Source organism: Octodon degus, unplaced genomic scaffold (genome assembly GCF_000260255.1).
Source record: "Octodon degus isolate 3935 unplaced genomic scaffold, OctDeg1.0 scaffold00032, whole genome shotgun sequence".
Taxonomy (NCBI): Eukaryota; Metazoa; Chordata; class Mammalia; order Rodentia; family Octodontidae; genus Octodon; species Octodon degus.
The window spans coordinates 16,991,065-17,012,925 of record NW_004524608.1 but is presented as its reverse complement, the minus strand read 5'-3'; the positions used below and the strand labels follow the sequence as shown (position 1 = coordinate 17,012,925).

The 21,861-nt window shown below is 36.1% G+C and overlaps 1 protein-coding gene across 1 annotated transcript in view; it reads left to right on the top strand.

Annotated features, from left to right (window-relative positions):
- Window positions 1-20,931, top strand: part of Gpd2 (glycerol-3-phosphate dehydrogenase 2) — a 163,327-nt gene extending 142,396 nt beyond the window's left edge. The window contains exons 14-17 of the mRNA XM_004629912.3: window positions 14,690-14,802; window positions 14,886-14,964; window positions 15,138-15,236; window positions 18,106-20,931. Of these exons, the coding sequence (XP_004629969.1) occupies window positions 14,690-14,802; window positions 14,886-14,964; window positions 15,138-15,236; window positions 18,106-18,231 (417 nt within the window). The 3' untranslated portion in view covers window positions 18,232-20,931. The remainder of the gene's footprint in view (window positions 1-14,689; window positions 14,803-14,885; window positions 14,965-15,137; window positions 15,237-18,105) is intronic.
- The last annotated feature ends 930 nt before the right edge of the window (window positions 20,932-21,861 follow it).

Below are 21,861 nucleotides of genomic sequence, written 5' to 3'. Positions count from 1 at the left end.
TTTTGCAAAACAAATAAATATTTTCAAAGTTCATTTCAGTGAGCAAGGAAAGAAACAAGAGGGAAACAAGTGAAGAATGAGGTGACCCAACAAAGCGAGCTGTTTACACCATGTTTAGAACTAGTAGAAGATAGCTGCTCAGCAGTGATAGATTGGATAGCAAGAGCAGCATGGAGGTGCACGAACAGTGTTAGGAACTGGCTAAGTGATGGAAAATAAACTGACTCAAAGATGGAGAAGCATGCAAGGAAGGTGTAACCTAGATCCTGTTTACATCACAACCATTATAAACCTGCATACTGGAGAGAAGGGAGAACTGTTTAGCTTATAGTTTAATAGCAGTGCTATTTCTTTACTGCTACCCCTCCATGCCACTTTCATGTGAGTAAACAACAAAATAAATATTGGTATGGGAGAATAGATGCTTAAGGAGACTACCCTTTGTCTCCATTAAAGGCTAAATGAATTTTGCGGTTTATGTTAGTCAGAGGCTTTACTTTTGGGATTAATTACTATTTATCTGTACAATATTATAGCAAATGGGAGCCAGAAGGTGGGTACATGTAGTACATTTCAAAAAGGAGCGAAAAGCAAGACCTAGTGTGCAGTGTACATAGAAACAGTTGTCTGATTATTGCTAATTGGGTGGTCTTCTAAATTATTGCATAATGTTTGATAATTATGTATTTAACAAGCAGTGACAATCATTAGAATCTTGTAAGGAATCAACTTAGGAAAAATGATGTCAGACATCTAATATTTAAAATAGGGAAAAATGAGTATAAAATCATGGAAATATAGATATGCTGTGTATAGGTTGCATATTTTTAAAATTTTCAAGTGATTTTTGTAAAATAGGTAATTTATTTATTTTTTTCTTCATAACTTCATTGAGAGACAAAAAGCAATGAGACAGTTTCAAATCAAATTGGTAGGACAGTTTCAGTAATTAACACGTTGCATACTGCCTTCCTAGTGGTTAATTGCTGAACAAGACGCAGGCATGATATCCTATTCACAAACATTAACAAATCCCTCTGTTCATTAAGAGAATGTAACTATATATCTATCCTAACCATTTTGAATACACAGATACAAAATGGACATTCACTTATATATCCCCTTTTTTGTTTAGTTCTGTCATTTGAATATTATAGGTGTGTTAACTCAGCAAAAATATTCTAAAAGAGTCCAGTAATCCATAATAGTATTGAGTCTTCCACTTGGCTGGTAGTGTCAAAATTGTTGACCTAAGTCCCCTACAGCTAAACATACCAACATGGCTTTACTTACTGTATTTCGTTTTTATACTTTTCTGTTGCATGGTTAAGACCAAAATAAAGCAAGACCTATGCAACAAGACTTGTAGTTTTTGGATCTGATAAGGTCAGTGAAATCCCCTCAGGATTTATCCTGAGATCCTGTACATAAGATTGTAGATCCTTTGTCAATGTCAGCCACTTGGATGAGTGATGGCCATTGCTTGGCAAATGTGCTTCCCATGAAAGCCTGAGAGAATGTTTTCTCTCCGTGTGACTCTCCTTAGGCACACTCTACATCATCCACCACTTTCCTCTTTTTCCCATAATCTCCTTCATCAGAAAATTTGGGACACTACTGAGTTACATGATGTTACAGTACAAGATCTCATATGTCCTGAGTCTTAATTGACCTTGGAAGGCTAGGGCCAAAATGTTGGCTTTCCTTGTGGCCCTCCTTTTTCTTTAATTTTAGTCTGCAAACTTAGGTTGTTAACCCTCCAGAAGAGAAGCTTATTGTTATTACCATACAACCTAGGCTGTTAAGCTTAACCTCACTATCTGTCTGAATATCAAACATCTTAGGCATAACATGGAACAGATATTTTTCGTCAAGTATTGATATGTTGAACTTTAAGTCCCTACAGAATATGTTGAAAAAACATTGAAAAAAATTAAATATATTTAAAAATAGGCACAAAGAATTATATAGTTTTTATGTTTATACATAAGTCCAGAAATCTAACCATATACAACCCAGTAGCAGGACAGTCTTGCAACATTCCTTTTCCTATCTCCTGCCTTCATTCACTACCCCCTTCTTTTTGAACAGTCATCTATCCAAGAGACAGAAGGGCAGCAACTGGCATGTCATGACAAGCAGCCCATATTCAGAAGACCAGAATGACAGGCACTGCAAGCATGAATCTACTATTACAAATTGCCATCTTCAATGCAGTTACTTAGTTCACAGGTGTCTGTATATATAGGTAGTCAAGGTGAGAATCATTCCAATTAACTGCAAGCTTCAAAAATCTTCTGAAGATTCTCAGGATCATTGCCTTACCAATCTTCTATATATAACAGTATGACTTGCCCCTGTCATGTTTCCTAGCTCTTCTCTTTGCTGTCTTTTCATTCTCTAGTCCTCAAGTTGTTGCTCTCCTCTTAGTTGTATTATACCTTTCTATTTGTATTTCTTCTTTCGAGTTCTTATACTAGGGAAACTATATGATATTTACACATGTGTGTCTGGTTTATTTCACTTATGAGTATATCTCCAAGTGGTATCCACTTCCATATAAAGGTTTTGAGTTTAGCATTGTTTATAGCTGAGTAATACTCCATTCTGTAAAAATACCACATCTTTTTCATCCATTCCTCAGGTGATGGGCATCTTGGTTGTTTCCAAGATGTGGCCATTACAAATTGTGCTGCTATAAACATAGGTACACATATATCAATACGATGTGATGTTTTCAGATCCTCTGGGAAAATTCTCAGTAGAGCAATAGCTGGATTAAATGGGATTTCCATTCCAAGTTTTCTAAGGAGTCGCCACACTGATTTCCATAATGGTTGCAAAAGTCTACATTCCCACCAGCAGTGCAGAAGGGTTCCTTTTCTCCCACATCCTCTCCAACATTTGTTGTTGGTTGATTTCTTTATGATAGCCATCCTTTCTGTGGTGAGGTGATATCTCAATGTTGTTTGAATTTGCATTTCACAGATGGCTAGTGATGTGGAACATTTTTTCATATATTTATTTGCCTCTCTAGTTTCATCCTCTGAGAAGTGTGTATTCATCTCGGATGCCCATTTCTGGACTGGGTCTTTAAATTTTGGGGCCCTAGTGTTTTTTAGTTCTTTATAAATTGTAGAGAGCAGACCTTGGTCTGAGTACTTATTTGTCATGAGTTTTTTCCAAATTTGTGGGTTGTCTTTTCACTTTGTTGGTAATTTCTTTTGACGTGGAAAAACTTCTCAGTAAGAGTAGGTCTCAGTTGTTAATTCATTCCAGTGTTTCCCGTGCGATTTCATTTTTGTTCATAAACTCTTTGCCTACTACTATGTCTTCAAGAGTTCCTCCTACTTTCTCTTCTAGGAGATTTAGTGTTTGTGTTTTAATGTTTAGGTCTTTAATCCATTTTGACTTTAGCTTAGTGTATGGTGATAGACCTGGGTCAAATTTGAGTTTTCAGCATGTAGAGAGCCAGTTTTTCCAGCACCATTTGTTAAAGAGGCTATGTTTCTTCCAGTATGTTTGGCCCCTTAGTCAAAGATAAGGTGGCTGAGTGTGTTCTTAGGGGTTTCAGCGTCTTCTAATCTAATCCATGATCCTCAGGTCTATTTTTTTGCCAGTACCATGCTGATTTTATCACAGTAGCCTTTGTAGTATAATTTCAAGTCAGGAATTATAATGCCTCCTGCCTTGTCTTTATTGCCCAGGATTGCCTTTGCTATTCTAGGTCTTTTCTGGTTCCAAATAAATTTTAGGAATGATTTCTCTAGGTCTGTGAGGTGTGTTGGTGGTAGTTTGATAGGGATTGCATTAAATCTGTACAGCAATTTTGGGAGTATGGCCGTCTTCACAGTTTTGGTTCTTCCTATCCAGGAGCATGGAATATCTTTCCATTTTCTGAAACCCTCTACGATCTCTTTTTTCAGAGTACTGTAATTTTCCTTGAAAAGATTTTTGACTCCTTTACTTAGATTAATTCCAAGGTATTTCATTTTCCTCGGTGCTATTGTAGAAGGTATTGTTTCTCTAATTGCCCTCTCATTGTGTTTGTCATCTGTGTAGAGGAATGCTATTGAGTTTTTTGTATAGACTTTGTATCCTGCTATGCTACTGAATTTCTTTATTAATTCTAATAGCTTCTTGGTGGAGTTTTCTTGGGTCTTCCAAGTAAAGTATCATTTCATCTGCAAATAATGATAATTTAACTTCTTCTTTACCTAATTTTATTCCTTTTATTTTTTTCCCCTTATATAATGGCTGTAGCTAATGATTCCAGAACTATATGAATAAGAGTGGTGATAGAGGACATCCTTGTCTTATACCCAATCTAAGAGTAAAAGATTTCAGTTTTTCCCCATTTAGAATTATGTTAGCTGTTGGGTTTTCATAAATGGCTTTTACCAGATTGAAGTAGAGGCCATCTATTCCAATTTTCTGTAGGACTTTGAACATGAATGAGTGTTGGACTTTGTCAAAAGCCTTTTCTGCATCAGTGGAGATGATCATGTGGTTTTTAGTTTTCGCTCTATTGATATAGTGTATTACATTGATAGATTTTCGAATATTGAACCATCCTTGCATCCCTGGGATGAATCCTACCTGGTCATGGTGTATGATCTTCTTGATGATTTGCTGTATTCCATTTGCTAGTATTTTATTGAGGATTTTGGCATCTATGTTTATGAGGGAGATAGGCCTGTAGTTCTCTTTCTTAGATGCGTCTTTCCCTAGTTTTGGTGTCAGTATAATACTTGCCTCCAGGAATGATTTTGGAAGGATTGCTTCCTTTTCAATTTCATGGAAAGAGTTTGAGGAGTATAGGGACTATACGTTCTGTTAATTTCTTGTAGAATTTAGCTGTAAATCCATCTGGACCTGGATTGTTCTTTGTCGGTAGGTTTTTAATTACATCTCGTATTTCATTGGCTGTTATTGGGCTATTGAAAGTGATTAAATCTTGTCGATTCAGCTTTGGTCATTTGTACCTTTCTAGAAATCTGTCCATTTCATCTGTGTCTAATGTGAGAGCAAAAATTCTCAAAGTAGCTATTCATAATCTTCTAAATTTCCACTGGGTCTGTGGTAATTACTCCCTTTTCATTCCTTATTGCTTGTATTTGAATTTTTTCGTTCCTCTTTTTGTTGAGGTTAGCTAGAGTCTTATTAATTTTATTTAATCTTTCAAAGAACAAGCTTTTTGTTTCATTAATTCTTTTTACTGTTTTCTTCATCTCAGTTGAATTAATTTCTGCTCTAATCTTTATGATTTCTTGCCATCTATGGGCTCTGGCTTTGGTTTGCTCTTCCTTTTCTAGTTGTTAAAGGTGCAGTTAGGGTGTTTATTTGTTGTGCTTGAATTTTCATTGAATTGTAGATATTGTTGAATTTCTTGTTTAATTTCATCTGTGACCCATTGCTTGCTGAGTAGGGTGTTTTTTAATTTCCATGTATTTAGGGTTTTTTTCTGGTTTCTTTTGTCATTTATTTCCAGTTTCATTGCAGTGTGATCAGATAATGTGTATGGGATAATTTCTGTTTTCTTGCATATACTTAAGCATGACCTATGGACCAGTGTGTGGTCTATTTTAGAAAATGACCCATCATCTGAGAAAAATGTGTATTCAGCTGTGTTTGGGTGGAACACTCTGTATATGTCCACCAGGTCCATTTGTTTCAAGTTCTGGTTCACTTCTGTTATTTCTTTGCTAAGTTTTTGTCTGGTTGACCTACCTTTTGGAGATAAGGGGGTATTAAGGTCTCCTGTTGAGATTGTGGTAATTGGATATTAGATTTTTCATGTTCATTAAGATTTGCTTTATATAATTGAGTGCTCCCATGTTTGGTGCATACATATTTATAAGTGTTACCTCTTCCTCTTAATTTTTCCCCTAACCAGTATATAGTGGCCTTCTTTATTTTGCTTGATCATTCTTGGTTTGAAGTTGAGACTGAAAATAGGGTTGCTACCCCTGCTTTCTCTGAGGTGCTGGGGCATGCAGTATTGTTTTCCATCCTTTGACTTTCAGCCTATGAATGTCCTTATGAGTTAAATGTGTTTCTTGTATACAACATATTGTTGAATTTTGTTTCCTAATCGACTGTGCCAGTCTATTTCTCTTAATTGGTGAATTGAGTCCACTTACATTGACGGTTATAATTGAGATGTATTGATTTATGATTGACATGTTATTTACCTGTTGTGGTTTACTCCTTTTTCTCCTGTGTTTAATTGTTTGCCCTATTTAGTTCATTGCTTCTGATCTCATTTGTGGAATTCTGGTCATTTTGGTCCCTCTCTAGCACATCTTTCAGGAGCCTTTGTAGGGTTGGCTTTGTCATCATGAAATTCTCCAGTTCTTTGTTGTGGAAGTATTTCACTTCTCCATCAAACTTGAAAGTTTTGCAGGGTATAGTAGTCTGGGCTGGAATTTATTTTCATAGAGGACTTGAAGTAATCTGCTCCATGTTCTTCTTGCCTTCATGATTTGTGAAGAGAAGTCAGCCATAATGCTGATGGGTTTTCCTTTGAATGTGATCTGCTTCTTTGCTCTAGCAGCTTTCAGTATATTATTCTTGTGCTGAATTTCTAGGAGCTTGACTATTATATGTCTCAGTGTGTTTTTAATTGGGTTGAAGTTGCTTGGGATTCTGTATGATTTGGATATCTGAATGGCAGATTGTTTCCTCATATTCGAAATGTTTTCTGCTATTACTTCTGCCCATATTTTTTTAATGTCATTTGTATTGACTCCTTCTTTCTCATTGATGTCTATTAGTTTCACATTGTTCATCTTTGCATCATCTTACAGGTGATGGATTATTTTTTCCTGCTTCCTAGTTGTTTTTAAGAGATCCTGTCTTACCTTTTCACTAGCTGCACCAGTGTCTTCAAGGTCTGAAACTCTGTCTTCACTTTCACTTAAATGGTTTTGCAAGCTTGTGGTTGAGATTTTAATTTCCTCTATATCTCCTTGACTCTGCTTCATGCAATCTCTTTCTTTCTTATATTGCTCATTCAAGGAATCCATTTTTCTAATCTCTTGAATTTTTTTTTTTATCAATAGCAGTTATTAATTCTTTTACTGCAGTGTTTTCTTCAGATTAGGTTTCTTCTCTTTGTTTCTGTAGTTGATTCTTAACTTCAGATGCTATGAGTTCAGAGAATTGTTTTTTTATTTCAGAAAAGAATTTTGGTCTGAGTTCCTCTATAACTTTCTGCTGGTGCTTATGTACTTTCGACATTATTAATTCATACCTTTCAGCTGAGCTAGTGTCCTCTGCAGTTGTTCTGGGTGAGCATTGGGTTTCCTCTATATGTTTCTGCATTTGATTCTTTAGTGCAGATGCTATTAATTCAGGGATTTCTTTTTTTATTTCCAGTCTGAGTTCCTCCATACCTTTCTGCAGTTGTTTCTTTATTTTAGAAGTTGTTGCTTCATTGATTTCAGCTGTGTGATTCCCATTTGTTGTGTGTTAGTATCCTCTGCACTTGTCATGGGTAGGCTTGGTGTCAGATTGCATTTTCTCTTTCTCTTTGTCATTTTGTGTAGCACTGTCTTCTGACCTTTGTTGTGGAGCTTTGGTGCAGTTACAACCTTAGCACCTACTGAAATTCAGGTGCACATCTACAAAGTTTGGATTTATCCATCTGTGCTTGGCTTTGGTTTGGCTGCTGTGCTCAGCTCCTTCCTGATGCTGCCCTTGGGAGTGAACCTGTTGTGCCCCACTGGCAAGATGTTCTGCTCCTGTGGGTGGCTGTGTCCCCTACTGTCTCTGCAGGGATTGCAGCTGCAGGGTTTTACCCCAGGCCTGTAGTCCAGGCCTGACCTGAGTCTAGTGGGGATAAGGTGGAGTAGGGGGGAGAGGAAGCTCTCCCACACACTCACTGGACCTGGGTTAGGGCTGGATCTGCGGGTTCCCAGAACACAGCTGAAATTTTCACTGGGAGGGCGGGGTGGGGGGGTGCTGCGGAGTGGTGGTGGGTCCCAAGGGGGTGGAAGAGGTCCTCACCCATGTTGCACCTGGGCTGGGACCAGCAGGTCCAGCCAGCGCAGGGTAGCAGGAAGCTCTCCCACACACTCACCGGGGCCTGGGCTAGGACTGGATCTGGGGGTCTTCAGAACACAGCAGAAATTCTCACTTGGCGGGCCGGGCGGTGGGGGGGTGTTGTGGAGTGGTGTTGGGGTTTCAAGGGAGTATAAGAGGGTCTTACCCACGCTGTGCCTGGGCTGAGACTGGCAGGTCTCGCTAGTGCAGGGTAGCAGCAAGCTCTCCCACATGCTCACCGGGGCCTGGGCTAGGATGCAAATTGGTAGATTTATAACCAGTCAGAATACCATTGTGGGTTTCAAAGGAGATCTTGGATGACAGGGCATGAGCACTTAAGCACGTAAGCAGTCTAGTCTACTTGGTTCAAGTGCTTAGGTATCTTGGTTGAAAGAATGCATCTTTGGTCTAACCAAAACTAATGGTTGACAAGATGGTGACAAATTGAAGCAATGAGTGAAATTTAGTTATGTATAATTTAGTAGAAACAAATGGTAGACTTTGCACTAGGTAAAAAATGACTGCATCTATTGAAGGTATATTTTACAAGGCTTATCAGTAGTAGCACATGTGGGAAAATAAAATTTTTTAAAACTGTGAGTGCATAATAGTCAACACTGGACCATGGCTATTCAGAAATTCAGTTTTACTTTTAAAGTGCATTAACAGAAATCATGTATTTAGATTGATGAAGATAATAGTTATTCCCTTCTAGATACTTGCCCAATTTTTGCTGGGGTATTATGTTTTGGTTTTGTGTGTGTGTGTGTGTGTGTGTGTGTGTGTGTGTGTGCAAAACCGGGAATTGGGGTATTATGTTTTGTGTTGAAAATTGTACTATATGACAGAGTATTTGTGGTCTGAAAGAAACGCGTAGCAGACATATTTGATATACTGTCATTTGCAGAATAGTAGTTCTAAAATAAAAAAAAGAAAAACAAATTATAAGAAAAAAAGTACATGATACTATTTGTTTGTGTGCTAAGAAGGTTTATTCTAGTATAGAAAAATTTTGCTCATCTGAAACAGGTTTAAGGAATTGCAAGGAAATTGGTTAATCTTTTTTTAAAAAATCATTATTAACTTTATTGAAAATCAATAATAATTATATAGCAAATTAAAAATTGTAGACAAATATTGAAATGTGAGAGATATAAGATGTAGACAGAGTGAATTTTATTTTTATTTATGTTTTGCATTTTAGGGAAGGGTCTACAGGGTGCTAAGGCTCTCACTACTAGATCAGACTCATAGTGATCCACCTCTTTACAGCCTCCCGAAAGCTGGGATCACAGGTGTGTGCCACCACGCCCAATCTCAATTGCAGTCTCAGCACACCCCGCTGAACTATTTGGCTGGTCTGACAGTGAATTTTAGAAAACTATTTCTGAAATGATTATATAACATGAGATTAATAATAGATTGTACATTGTAAAAAATTATTTACAAACTTAAATGAATATAAAAATAAAAATTCTCTGAAATAAACATGATGAGGAGTTCAGATCAGTCATATAATAGTTCACTTTGTGCCAAAATCAAGAAACTTACATTTGTATAATTAGAATTCTGAAAGTAGAAGGGGGTAGGCAACAAATATTTAAAGATCTAAAATTTTTGAATTTAGTTAAAATTATAACACAACTTTTCCAAGAAAAATGAACCTTTTGCACAAGAAATATGAATAAAATCATAGGAAGGTACAAAAAAATGAAATGGTCCAAAACTAATTGAAAAGAAAAAAATCATTAAAGCATATACATAGAAAAAAAACATTAGCTATGGAGAACAAAATTAAATAGCATCTTATTCTACCTTAGGGAAAAAATAAAGAGCAAGTGGGTAAGAAACTGGACTTACTTATTCAAAGGACTGGAAAAAAAAGAAAAAAAAGAACTGCCCACGTTGAATTTTATACTTAGCAAACTTACCTTTGAAAACTGAAAGTAAAAAGTTTTCCAGTCATACAAACTCAAAATATTTTAATGCCACCAGACATAGCATATACAGAATAACAAAGACCGTATAGAGAAGGCCAGAGAAGTTTCTGTATGTATCTTTATTCTTTCTAGAAAAAGAATAAGGAGCTCTCAAAATGGTAGTTATGCAGGGCTATGTAAAATATATTAGACATACCCATTTAAGAGGCCATTGAGGATTTCCACCAAATAGTATCAATCTTATGTCAGGTTATATACATATTTTTTTCATGTGTGTGTGTGTGTAAAAGACAAGGAAGAATAATATAAAGTCAATGGAAAATGGAAATACACTTTTGAAGTTTCTAACACTATGAGAAAATTTCATACCATGTCTTATAGGTAGATTGTAAGTCAAAGAAATAGTATAAATCATAAAATAAAATTAAAATTAAACAATGTGCAGAAATTAGTTAACTATTCATTAACTCAATATTAAATATTTCAAAATAATATTCAGAAATTAAAATTAAATCATGAGTCCATCTAAGAGGCCAGAATGTAGTGTATTATATATATGAATCTGTGATCAATTCAGAGTACACACACAGTATTTGATTAGGTTAATATATACAAAAATATCACCTAAGAAAAAGTTTTCATGATAGTGAAGAATTACTAAGAATAAAACATAACAAAAATACTGGAATGTCAAATATATGAGCAGCACTTCTATTTGGGGGCAGGATATCTCACATAGTTCTAGTGTGTGGTGGACATGGACAGTGTCCATGGCACTTACTGGTGGCCAGGTGTCACTTGTGGGACTGAGCTACTGCTATTTCCTTGATATCCACCCTGTAGACCTGGACAGAATCATGACACATAGGGTGCAGCAGAAGTCCATTTGTGGAGTATACTGATGGAAATATTTTGCTGCTGTATACAAAAGAATAATCGAAAGACTGCTATTGTATACCTCTTTTTCTCCTGTATTTAATTGTTTCCCCTATTTGGTGAGTTCTTTCCATTCTCATTCATGGACTTGTGGTCATTTTCATCCCTCTCAAGAGTATCTTTTTGTGGTCTGTGTAGGGTTGACTTTGTTGTCATGAAATTCGTCAGTTGTTCTTCATCATGGAAGTATTTTGCTTCTCCATTCAACTTGAAAGAAAGTTTTGCAGGGTATAGCAGTCTGAGTTGGAATTCATTTTCTTGCAAGACTTGTACTTGCTCCATGGTCTTCTTGACTTAATGGTTTGTGAAGAGAAATCTGCTGTTCTTCTGATGGGTTTTCATTTAAATGTGATTTGTTTCTTTTCTCTAGCAGCTTTTAGAATACTATTCCTGTGCTGAATTTCTGGGATCTTGATTATTATATGTTTGGGTGTGTTTTTAATTTGGTATCAATTTGGAGTTATATATGCTTTGATTACCTGAATGTCAGATTGTTTCCCCGTATTTGGGAAGTTTTCTGCTGTTACTTTGTCCCATATTCTTTTTATATCATTTGTATTGACTCCATCTTTCTCATTAATGCCTATTAGTCTCACGTTGTTCATCTTTGCATCATTTTGCAGATGTTGAATTGCTTTTTCATGCATCTTGGTTCTTTTCTTACGTTTTCATTAGCTGCAATTGTGTCTTCAAGGTCTGAAGTCTGTTGTCACTTTCATTCAGTTTTGCTAGCTTGTGATTGAGGTTTTAATTCCTGTATATCACTTTGAATCTGCTTCATGCATTCTATTTCCTTCCTGTATTGCTCATTCAAGGATTCCATCATTTTTCTATTCTCCTCTTATTTTTTATGTGTCTTCTTTAGAAGCACTTATTACTTCTTTCATTACAGTTATCATTTCTTTTTTTACTTCAGAAATTATTTCTGATCTTATTTCCTCTATACCTTTCTGTAGTTGTTTCTTTACTTCTGATGCTATTATTTCAGATATTTCAGGTGTGTGATTTCCAATTTCTTTGATGTTATTGCCACCTGCATTTGTTCTGGTTGGGCTCAGGGCTTGAGGCTGCATTTTGCTCCTTCTCTTTGTCATTTTTGTATAGCATTGTCTTCTGATCTTTGGTATAGAGTTTTCTTGCAGTTATTAGCTTAGCACAAGGTCCGGATCTATCAAGTTTAAACTTGTTCAGGTGGGTGTGGCTGCTGTGCTCTACTTCTTCCTGCTGCAGCCCTTGGAAGTGAACCCAGTGTGCCACTCTGGCAAGATGTTCTGCTTCTGGATTAGCTGGGTGGGTCTTGCCTCTAGCTTTCTACAGGGATTTGTGCCAGCAGGGTTCCACCCTGGGCCTGTCTGATGGAGGAAGTTTCACACACACACCTGGCCTGAGTGCTGGCTGGAATGAGGATACCGCGGACTGACAGTCAGTCCCACTCACACACAGGGCCTGGACACTGGCTGAAGTAAGGATCTGGACGGCCCTGAGTGGTGCCACTCACACGCACCAGGCCTGGGTGCCAGCTGGAATGAGGATACGGAGGGTCCTGGGCTGCTCCAACACACATCGGACCTGGGTGCTGGCTGGAGCGAGGATCCTGAGGGCCCTGAGTTGCCCCACCACATGTTGGGCCTGGGCGCTGGCTGGACTGAGGATCCAGTGAGCCCTGGGTGGTCCCACTGTAAGTTGGTTAATCTCCATGTAAAACTTTCAAATAGTTGGAGCCATCCTTTTCAGAGCTTCTTTCAGCCGAATTAAATTACCTCCCTCTTGCTAGAGCACTTTAGGTAGAGTCTTACTCTTCCATTTTGGGGATGATATACAGGAAGTTGAGTTATGGATGAACATTGTGACCTGAAGGAGAAGTCTCCTAGCTTTAAATGCCATGGTTCCTTGTTCAATGGACTGTGGATAACTTATATAGGCAATGAAGGGCCATGAATTCAGGAAGAGCTTATTGTTCAAGGCAGGCATCAAAGATGGCATTTCCAAGGTTATGAATTTTAAATTAGTTTGTAGAGAAGGGTGGTTAAATAGGTGGAACAGAAAATAATTTTTCTTTATGATAACTGGTGGATTTTCTCTTGGGAAGAGAACTGATACTGAAGAATGTCCATGCAAATGGAGATTTGTGGGCAAAGTTTTTTCCAAAGGGACTTTTTGGGTCTTATTTTTACTGTTTTCTTTTTTGGTACCAGGAATCCAACTCTGGGCCTCGTGCTTGCTAGGCAGGTGCTGCAACACTGAACTACATCCCTGGCCCTTATGGGCAAGTCTTATTTCAACATACACACACACACACACACACACACACACACACACACACACACTTTTCACTTTTTAAACTTAAACTGGCATTGCTAACTTTATTTGCTAACATTTCTGGTATCTTTCTCCTAAGAGGAAGTTTCTCAAAAAAGGAAAGAAATAATATCAAGAATTTTGTCTTCCTAAGAAATAAAAGAGTAACATGTCTTATTGCTAACATAAGAAAGCACATATAAACAAGTGCATAGAAGTTGTGTGTGTGTGTGTGTGTGTGTGTGTGTGCGCGTGCAATTAGTTTATTTCATTTGTTTTACTTACTAGTACTTCATATTTACAAGTTTGGGACCCCTTGAAGTAATAACATCTTTTGGTGGGTAGTTGAGGCGTATGAGATATGTTTTAGTTTTTTCAAGGTATTCCACTATAACAGGCACCGTCAAGATGCCAGTGGCTTATCACAGCAAGCACTTGTTTCCATTCATCTTACATAAAAACTGCATCTTAGCTTCTGTGACTCTTTTCTGTAACCAGGCTGGCTTTAGATCTCATCCAACGCATGCTGTTTTCATGGAAAGGGAGCAAGAGGCTAAGAAAAATTACAAAGTTACTTTATTGAACATTGCCACGTATTTTATCCATGTACCATTGGACAAAGTCACGCGATCAAGTTTACAAATATTAGATTGAATAGAATATGTATGGGAGAGAAATTCCTGTGTGATTACATTTGATTATATGAGGAAACAATGAGAGTTGTAAGCAAAATGCTGTAAGAGAGTCAGGTTGGAGGTACTCAGATGGGGAGTGACATGAGGGAAGCTAAGGACAGTGTGCGCAGCAGTAGTTAGTGTCAGGTAAGACCTGGGGCGTGGAGAACAGGGGAAGCTGGTCTCTTCCTTACTGTGGCTGTCAGAATCCTAGTAGCAAAGTTTCAATGTAGGTAATCAGAAAGCATCAACGTTGGCGCTGCACATGGTATCATGGCAGTCATTCAACTCCTGCACAGCTTCCTTTTTATTTGCCTTTTTGTTGTCAAACCATAACAGTTTAGTCCTGCAGGATTTGCTGATTAATATTATGTAGTAAAAAGAAATAAAAATACTAAAACATAGAGCAATATGAGTCATTTTGATATGTGAAGCAGTCAAACACAGAAGCCAAGAGTCATAACCTTTTCTATGATGGTCTAGAAAAAGTAAACTCCAGTGACCAAAAGCAAATCAAAAGATGTTTGGAGCTGGAGGTCAAAGGAAAGAATTCACTAGAAATGGAAAGAAGAGTCTTTAGGCTGATGGAAATGTGCTATATCTTGGTTGTATTAGAGTATACATCATATTGTATTTGTAAAAGTGTATTTTATTGACTGTCAATTTAATGTCAATAAAACTGAAATAAGTAAATGTATGCTAGCTTCCTTTTTGAAGAATAAAAAAAGAAACACAAAAAGATTAATAATTGTTTTCTACAAAACTTTGAATTTTGTGTGTATGGCTCTATTTTAGAAAGAACTTGAAACAGCCAGAAAGTTTCTCTATTATGAAATGGGCTATAAATCTCGATCGGAACAGTTAACAGATCGCTCTGAAATTAGCCTGCTGCCTTCAGACATTGACAGGTACTGCTAATAAGTTTCTCTGTTCCTCTTTTTTCTTATTCTGCATAAGTGTATTTTACCATTGTTCACATGCTATATTCCAGATACAAGAAGAGATTCCATAAGTTTGATGCAGACCAGAAAGGCTTTATTACCATTGTTGACGTTCAGCGTGTATTAGAGGTAATATTTGGGAGAGAGGCTTAATGTCATTGTGAACAGAGGAATATAAAAATGATACTATATAACTTTTTCTACAGAAAATGTTTAAATTTTTGAAAGCTTGTTAATATTAGAAAGTGATATGTGCATAATTTTAATCTAATTTCATTTTTGTGTGTATTTCTTTTATGTAGAGTATCAATGTGCAGATGGATGAAAACACGCTACATGAAATTCTGAATGAAGTAGACTTGAACAAAAATGGGCAGGTTGAACTCAATGAGTTTTTGCAGGTGAGTTGTGGTAAGAGGAACCATATATTTGCTTTTGTCTTTTAGTGGTCATTTTCCTAAATGGATTTTCAACAATGAATTTTGAAGTTCACTCATTTGTCACTTCATTCTAAAAAACATGAAAGCTTGAAACCAGCAGTGGTTGATCTGTCTGCTGTTAGGGATAAAGCTCTACTTGGTGCACATTCTTTTTCTTTTTTTTTTTATAAGAAACATTCTGCTGTATTTGGCAAATTACATAAAATCCAAGTCAATTATGGCTTAAAGAGTTGAATAAAAAGCATGAGAATATCATGGGATATCACTAAGAGAACATTCTTATATCAGAGAGGCAGCACAACGTTTCTAATGTGAAAGGAAATTTTTTATGGAAGAAGTTGCAGAAATTATACTTGCAGTCATTTAAGAATCATATTTACTTACAAATATCATTATTAGACTTTTCACATGCTAAAGAGCCAGAAAAGCAAAAGGAGAGAAACATACTCTTTGAGTCAAGACCATGTAGTTTAAACATTTTCATTTCCAATTTTCAGTTAATTTAAGTTTCAGTTATTTAATCTTTTTAACCATGGTAGAAATAAAATCTGTTACTTTAGCTTTGTTCTGGATGTTGCATATCATTCCTTAAAAGTTCATTAAAAAGCAAAAAATTCACTAAACTTTTACGTTATTTATAGCTGTCCATAGGACTCTACATGTGAACAGTGTATTGGTTTCTAGGCAATCAGGTTATTTTCTGTAGTGCTTCTTGGGCAGGTATTTCAAATGAATGCCAGGTCTTGCTTGCACCATGGCAATGATGAATGCTGAACATGAAATAAATTAATGCTGGGGATTTTGGTCAATGTCAGCCCTTTCTTCACTGTGTCAAGTTAAACAAACAAGATCAAGGCAAAGGAAATGGTAATTGTCTCTCTGGAGATGAGCTGCTGATAAGAGCATTGTTGAATCTAAATGCAGAAAATCTTCACAGGTTGTGTCCAGCATTACAAAAAAGAATGTTTAGTTCTTTAGCTTACTGTTTAACGAAGTGCACATTTTAAACTGAATTTAAAATTTCTCCTTGGGATTTTGAAACCATCTAAATTTTTTTAATATAATTTTTCTGGAGAATATTTCATTGTCTCAGAATTTTAAATAACTTTACTTCAAAGAAATGGTTTATTCCATCTGTACTGTAAATAGTAGCATTCAGGGTTGGTAAACCTGGGTTTTAGAAACAAGAATTTAATTTTATGGATATGCTATATAGTTTAATTTTTAAGTAATTTTCTTGAATTTAATAGAGCTAAGCACATTGACAATAATTTAAGATACCTACAGGTTTTCTTGTTGAGTTTTTAAATGACAATTTCTTCTCTAATTCTAAATAGCCTATTAATGCTTTTAGTAAGGACAAATAAATTGTGATTCCAGTGTAAAAAATGCAGCCCTTATTTTTCATGAAATGTATTTATATCCAGATAGTCATATTTTTCATGAAAAATATTCACATCTAAATACTTCTTTTCCATATATGATTTTTAGGTAATATTTAAAGAAAACTTTTGAATATTTTAAGGTTTGTACATGTTACATACTATTTATGGCTACAATAAAACTCTAGCTCCATCAGTTTTGTTAGCTGTGATAAGTGCTGAGGTTCTTCCCGGAATCAGAGACAAAACAATAAACAATTAATTGTTCTGTCTTTAGATATCGGAATTCCTTGTATTATACTATTTCTCAGTTGTCTTTGGAGTTTGTTCTAACAACATTTTTCTGAGTATTAATAGCTCATGTTTATCCTGATAAACATCTATTTTTGAATATTGATGCTTTTTTCAATCATTCTCATAGAAGGATCACTATAAATATTGCCAGGTTACATGACTTCATTTCCAGGTTTGGGCTTTAATGACACTTCTGCATGTAGGAGTCCATCTCTAATAAGCAATCACTTGTGAAACAGCTTTTAATAAGGTCACGAAATTCTGATCCAGCCCCTTGGCAGATGCCTCTGACTCTTTTTGAGAGCTATTTTAAAGAAACCCAATGTGTAAGCTAAAAGCTATAACCCTAATAATATTTCAGTAATTTTCATATGTATTTTTTCAATACATAGTTCTGTTCCTCCTAAAGTAAATAAATAACAAAGAGAGGTGAAATGAAATCAAGAAAAGCAAATAGTTAAAGCTATATCAACTTGAAATGGAAAACAGAAATCCTTATGTTCATAATTGCAAGGTGCTTTCCAGATTAAAGGCCTTTGCCTGCTGACTGCATGTAATTTCAAGACTAATTCTGATTTTATCCATTGGATAAAAATGAATTAGCTAAAATCTGGACTGTAGAGTGCTTTTAATTCTTAGGGTAGGTCTCTGGGTCCATTTTCAAAAGGACTTAAGTGTAAATTACTTTAAAAAGTCTTTAAGGAATTTGGATTTAGGGAGCTTGAATTAGTCAAGTATAGTAATACTGAAAAAAGAATACTTAGATATAGGTCATAGTTTGTCTTTCTTCAATCCTTGAAATTCCTTTTTAAGGTTTTTCAATGGAATTAAAAGATTTAATATTGGAAGTTATTTAAAAACATTGTGCCCTGCCTGAACTCATTAAGAGGCCAAAAGTGATCCATTATATTTACTTTTAAAGGCAGATTGACTTGACAGGTAGATGTCATTTTTGCAGCCGTGGTGAAATACATGTCCCTTCCCCACTTTTTAAAATGTTCAAGACTGGAACTTTTATTTCAGCTGCAATATTTGCCATGGCGGTTAAAGGGGCACTTAGTTACTTCTGCCTGCTGCAGTGGTATATATGTGGGACTGAGGGAAGGGAATTCTGTGGCCAGCTTTCTGAATCTGTTGCGTTTTTTCTTTTGAAGCTGATGAGTGCTATTCAGAAAGGCAGGGTATCTGGAAGCCGGCTTGCTATATTAATGAAAACTGCAGAAGAGAACCTCGACCGAAGAGTTCCGATTCCTGTGGACCGTAGTTGTGGAGGATTGTGAGTCTGACCAGTAAATCCACAGCCAACCAAAATAAGAACAACAAACCACCATGCAACAACCAGAGAGGACTTATACAACCCTAAAATGGTGGCTGTAGTAGCTGCCTTTTTCTTTTTTTAAACACTGGAAAACATTCCAAAATACTAGGATGTTGGTATATTTACCAACCTAACAGAATGAAACTTTACTTATATTTACAATTCATTCTGGCTTCCAAAAAGTCTATTTTCTCATTTTCAGTGCACATTGATTTCATATTTTACATCCATTTTGTGACCTGTTAGACTCGACACCCTCCCTCCTTGATTATTCATGTATTTGTTATAAATCAATTCTAGATGCAGAATATTTTGGCAGAAATGGAAGAGAGAAGCTGGAAAAATTTGTGGCATAAAACTAGACATTTGAGTTTGTGGATAGCATTTCTTCTTAAAAAGAGTAATCTGTTGAAATGATAATCCCTTTCTTCTTTTTGCCTTCCTTTTCTAAACAGTGTTGCACAATTTTATATTTTCAGTGTGACTGGTAAAACTGGAGAGGGAAGACAGCATTTAGATCTGGCTTAGATCTGGGTACAAGTCTCAGAGTGCAACTCCGAGAGCGTCCGGAGTTGTAGGCAGACGATAAGGCTAGCACCGGCATCTCCTGGGAGTTACAGTGCTAGTTTCATCTCTGCTTATTTTTTTTTTCCCACAGTCTCTGCTGGTTTTTTTTAACTATCACAGCTGCCAGGAAGAGCTTTGCTTTTCTTACTTTATAAGAAGCATTTTAAGTGGCAAGTTGGAGCAAATGGAATGAGACTGTATCTTTCTAGTCTTTACAGCATAATACGTTTAAGGGTTAAGAACATATGTTTATTAAATTCACATATAACACAGGTTTCCATCCCCAAATCCTAAATTTAGGAGCAAATGATATTGTCAAACTTGGCCTTTTTACGGCATTATTTATAGCAGATAAATGTGAGTAGAGTAGAATAGATGCTAATTTTTATTATATGTAAAATAAGGTACCATATTTCAATGTGAGAGGTGAATCATGCTGCCTAAAGTCTTTCTCCTTTTGTACTCTGTGGAAAAACTCTCAATTGACCAAAAACAAAACAAAAACCATATCCAACACACTCAGACCAAAACCAAATATCAGTGTGCATTGAATTTAACAAATAACAAGGTGAATTAATAGTGCCAGTTTGAAATACTCTTGCTATATTTTATCAACATTTTAACAAGTCTTAATATTTATTAATTGTGATTCCTATTTTGAAGCTGCCATTTTTGTTTTATTTTTAAAAATTAGATTCTGTATGTCATAGTTTGAAATAACACTTCTGATATAGTAGGTTTTCATTGCACATTGAGGTCTTATTTTTTTAAACTAGTACCTAAAACATTTTTGTGCTATAATTTATATTTTTGTCAACATTGTAGAATATCTTCATGCTGCACACAGGTGGGTGGTGAGCCTGTGTGTCCCAGTAGGAGCTGTGAAGGTCACCTAGCCAAGGCCCCACCTACCGCCTCTGAAACAGAAATCACAGGAGGAAACAGTATCTTCACTCATTTTATTTTTAAACCAAGTTTAGATTCTACTTCCTAAAGAAAATCTAAGAGTGAATGATACTCTCAGGTGTCACTGTGAATTTTTTTCTTTCAAAGTGTGAATTTTTACTTCAGCTTAAAAAAAAAAATGGAAGCATGTGACTTTGCATCTTAGTGTTTTTCTACCAAGACAATAAATTTCACTGCTTAGACCCCCATGATACTAAATAAGTAGAAGAGCTGTCCTTTAAAACATCCAGATTATATACCACAATGTTGTATTCTCTCTCTCTTTCTCTCTGTGTGTGTCTCTGTTTCTGTTTTTCTCTAGTTAGATCAAGATAACGATGAATTGTGTCCCCCTGGTTCTGTTACAGTAGGGACTGGGCTTACGACTCGAGTGGCTTGGGCAGATCTGTGTTTTTAAAACAGGCCTTGTTGTGCACGTTTTGCTATGAATGAAGTTCCTTTAAGGACAAAGAAAAGTGCACTTATCTAGTTTTAGTGTATCTGCTTTTGCTTAAAACCTACAGATTCTAAAATCCATACTCCTTCACCAATCCCAGAGACTCATTTTGGAAATGAAATAGTTTCCAGCCATTCCTGTGAATGAAGTCCTGGGCATCATTGTATGACTTTTTACACCTGGATGATTCCTTTATCGGATTTAAACAAAAAGGAAAGAAGAGAATAAGCTCCTTCAAAACCCATTCCAGGCACAGAACAATGCTTGTTTTCCTTTTGTATAAACATAATATTACTTGATTCTGTTGGGTGGGTGTGCAGGGACTCCTTTTTTCACCGAGTGATCTGTTTCAAGAGGCTTTGAGGGGATTCAGGTGAAGGAGCCCCTATCTGTGCTAGAGAGTTGGCGACTCTTGACTGGCTCCCACCTCGGTCATAACAGCAGTGATAATGCTGGATTATTTGTCGAGTACAAGTTGTTTGCCCCCTATACATCATGCTTAAATGCTCTTGTTTTCAATCAGTTTATCTGAGTGCAACTTTAGGATTTCTACTGTTGAATGCATGCTTTTTATTGTGCATTAGTTTCTGGCTTTGTCTGTGTAGTTTTCTCTTTTGTACCACAAAAATTTCAGTCTGATTTTAACTAATATACTGTAAGAGTCAGCATTGATTTTATTTTCTTTTTATGCATTTATAAAGACTTTTTGGCATATTAATCTAATCATACTGAAGTCAGTGACTAGTTTGCACTGTTTTGCATTATGTTAACCTTTTCTAGGGAACAAAAAAGCCCTACTATGTTTTTAAACAGTATCAAGCATAAGTTAGCCAAGTACTGAAGTGGATATATACACTGCATGTTTTTTTTTATGTGGCACTTTTATGTATTGTGTTGGGTTATTGTTCTAGATTAGACTGTTAAATGCTATGTTTGAGGCTGGGTTGTCATTTTTATAACTGTCTTGGTGTTTTATCGCCATTATTTATTACTTTTGATATATGGAATGAGCTGCATGCTTTTATAGAGCAATAAGAAGATATATTTAATGTGCCTTGTTTTTAACAGAATAAGAACTGAAAGCATGAATCAATAAAACTGATTACAGTGGTCCATTTGCTGGCACTTGTTGTTACTTGCAGTCAGACCAATAACTTTGATTACTGTTGAAGTTCTTTTAAAAGTTTGGAAATATATCCACAACCATATTTTTAATGTGATTATATTAGCTTGGAATTTTGTAACTTTATCTCAAAATTGAAATATCTGCAATGATAGATGTAATTTTGTGAGACTACCAGAATTATTTGCATTAATTTGTTGCTGTAGCCTTTACAGCATGACTTCTGTATTTGTGCAATTGTATTCTAAAATTACACTCATCCTATTACAATTCAGTTGAGTTCCTTTTTCTCACTCTTCCCCTCCCTCCCATTGCTCTCCTCAACCAGATCCTTTCAGCCTATGCATTCCCGGAACACTGATGAATTTTATCATAACTAAAATCAATAGAAATGAATGGGAAAGATTACATAATCCATTTTGATCATCTTACATGTCAAGCAAGTGCTGGGTTGCCAAGTGTTGATAAATGCTCTGACAGAAAAAGGTGCTGTATATTTT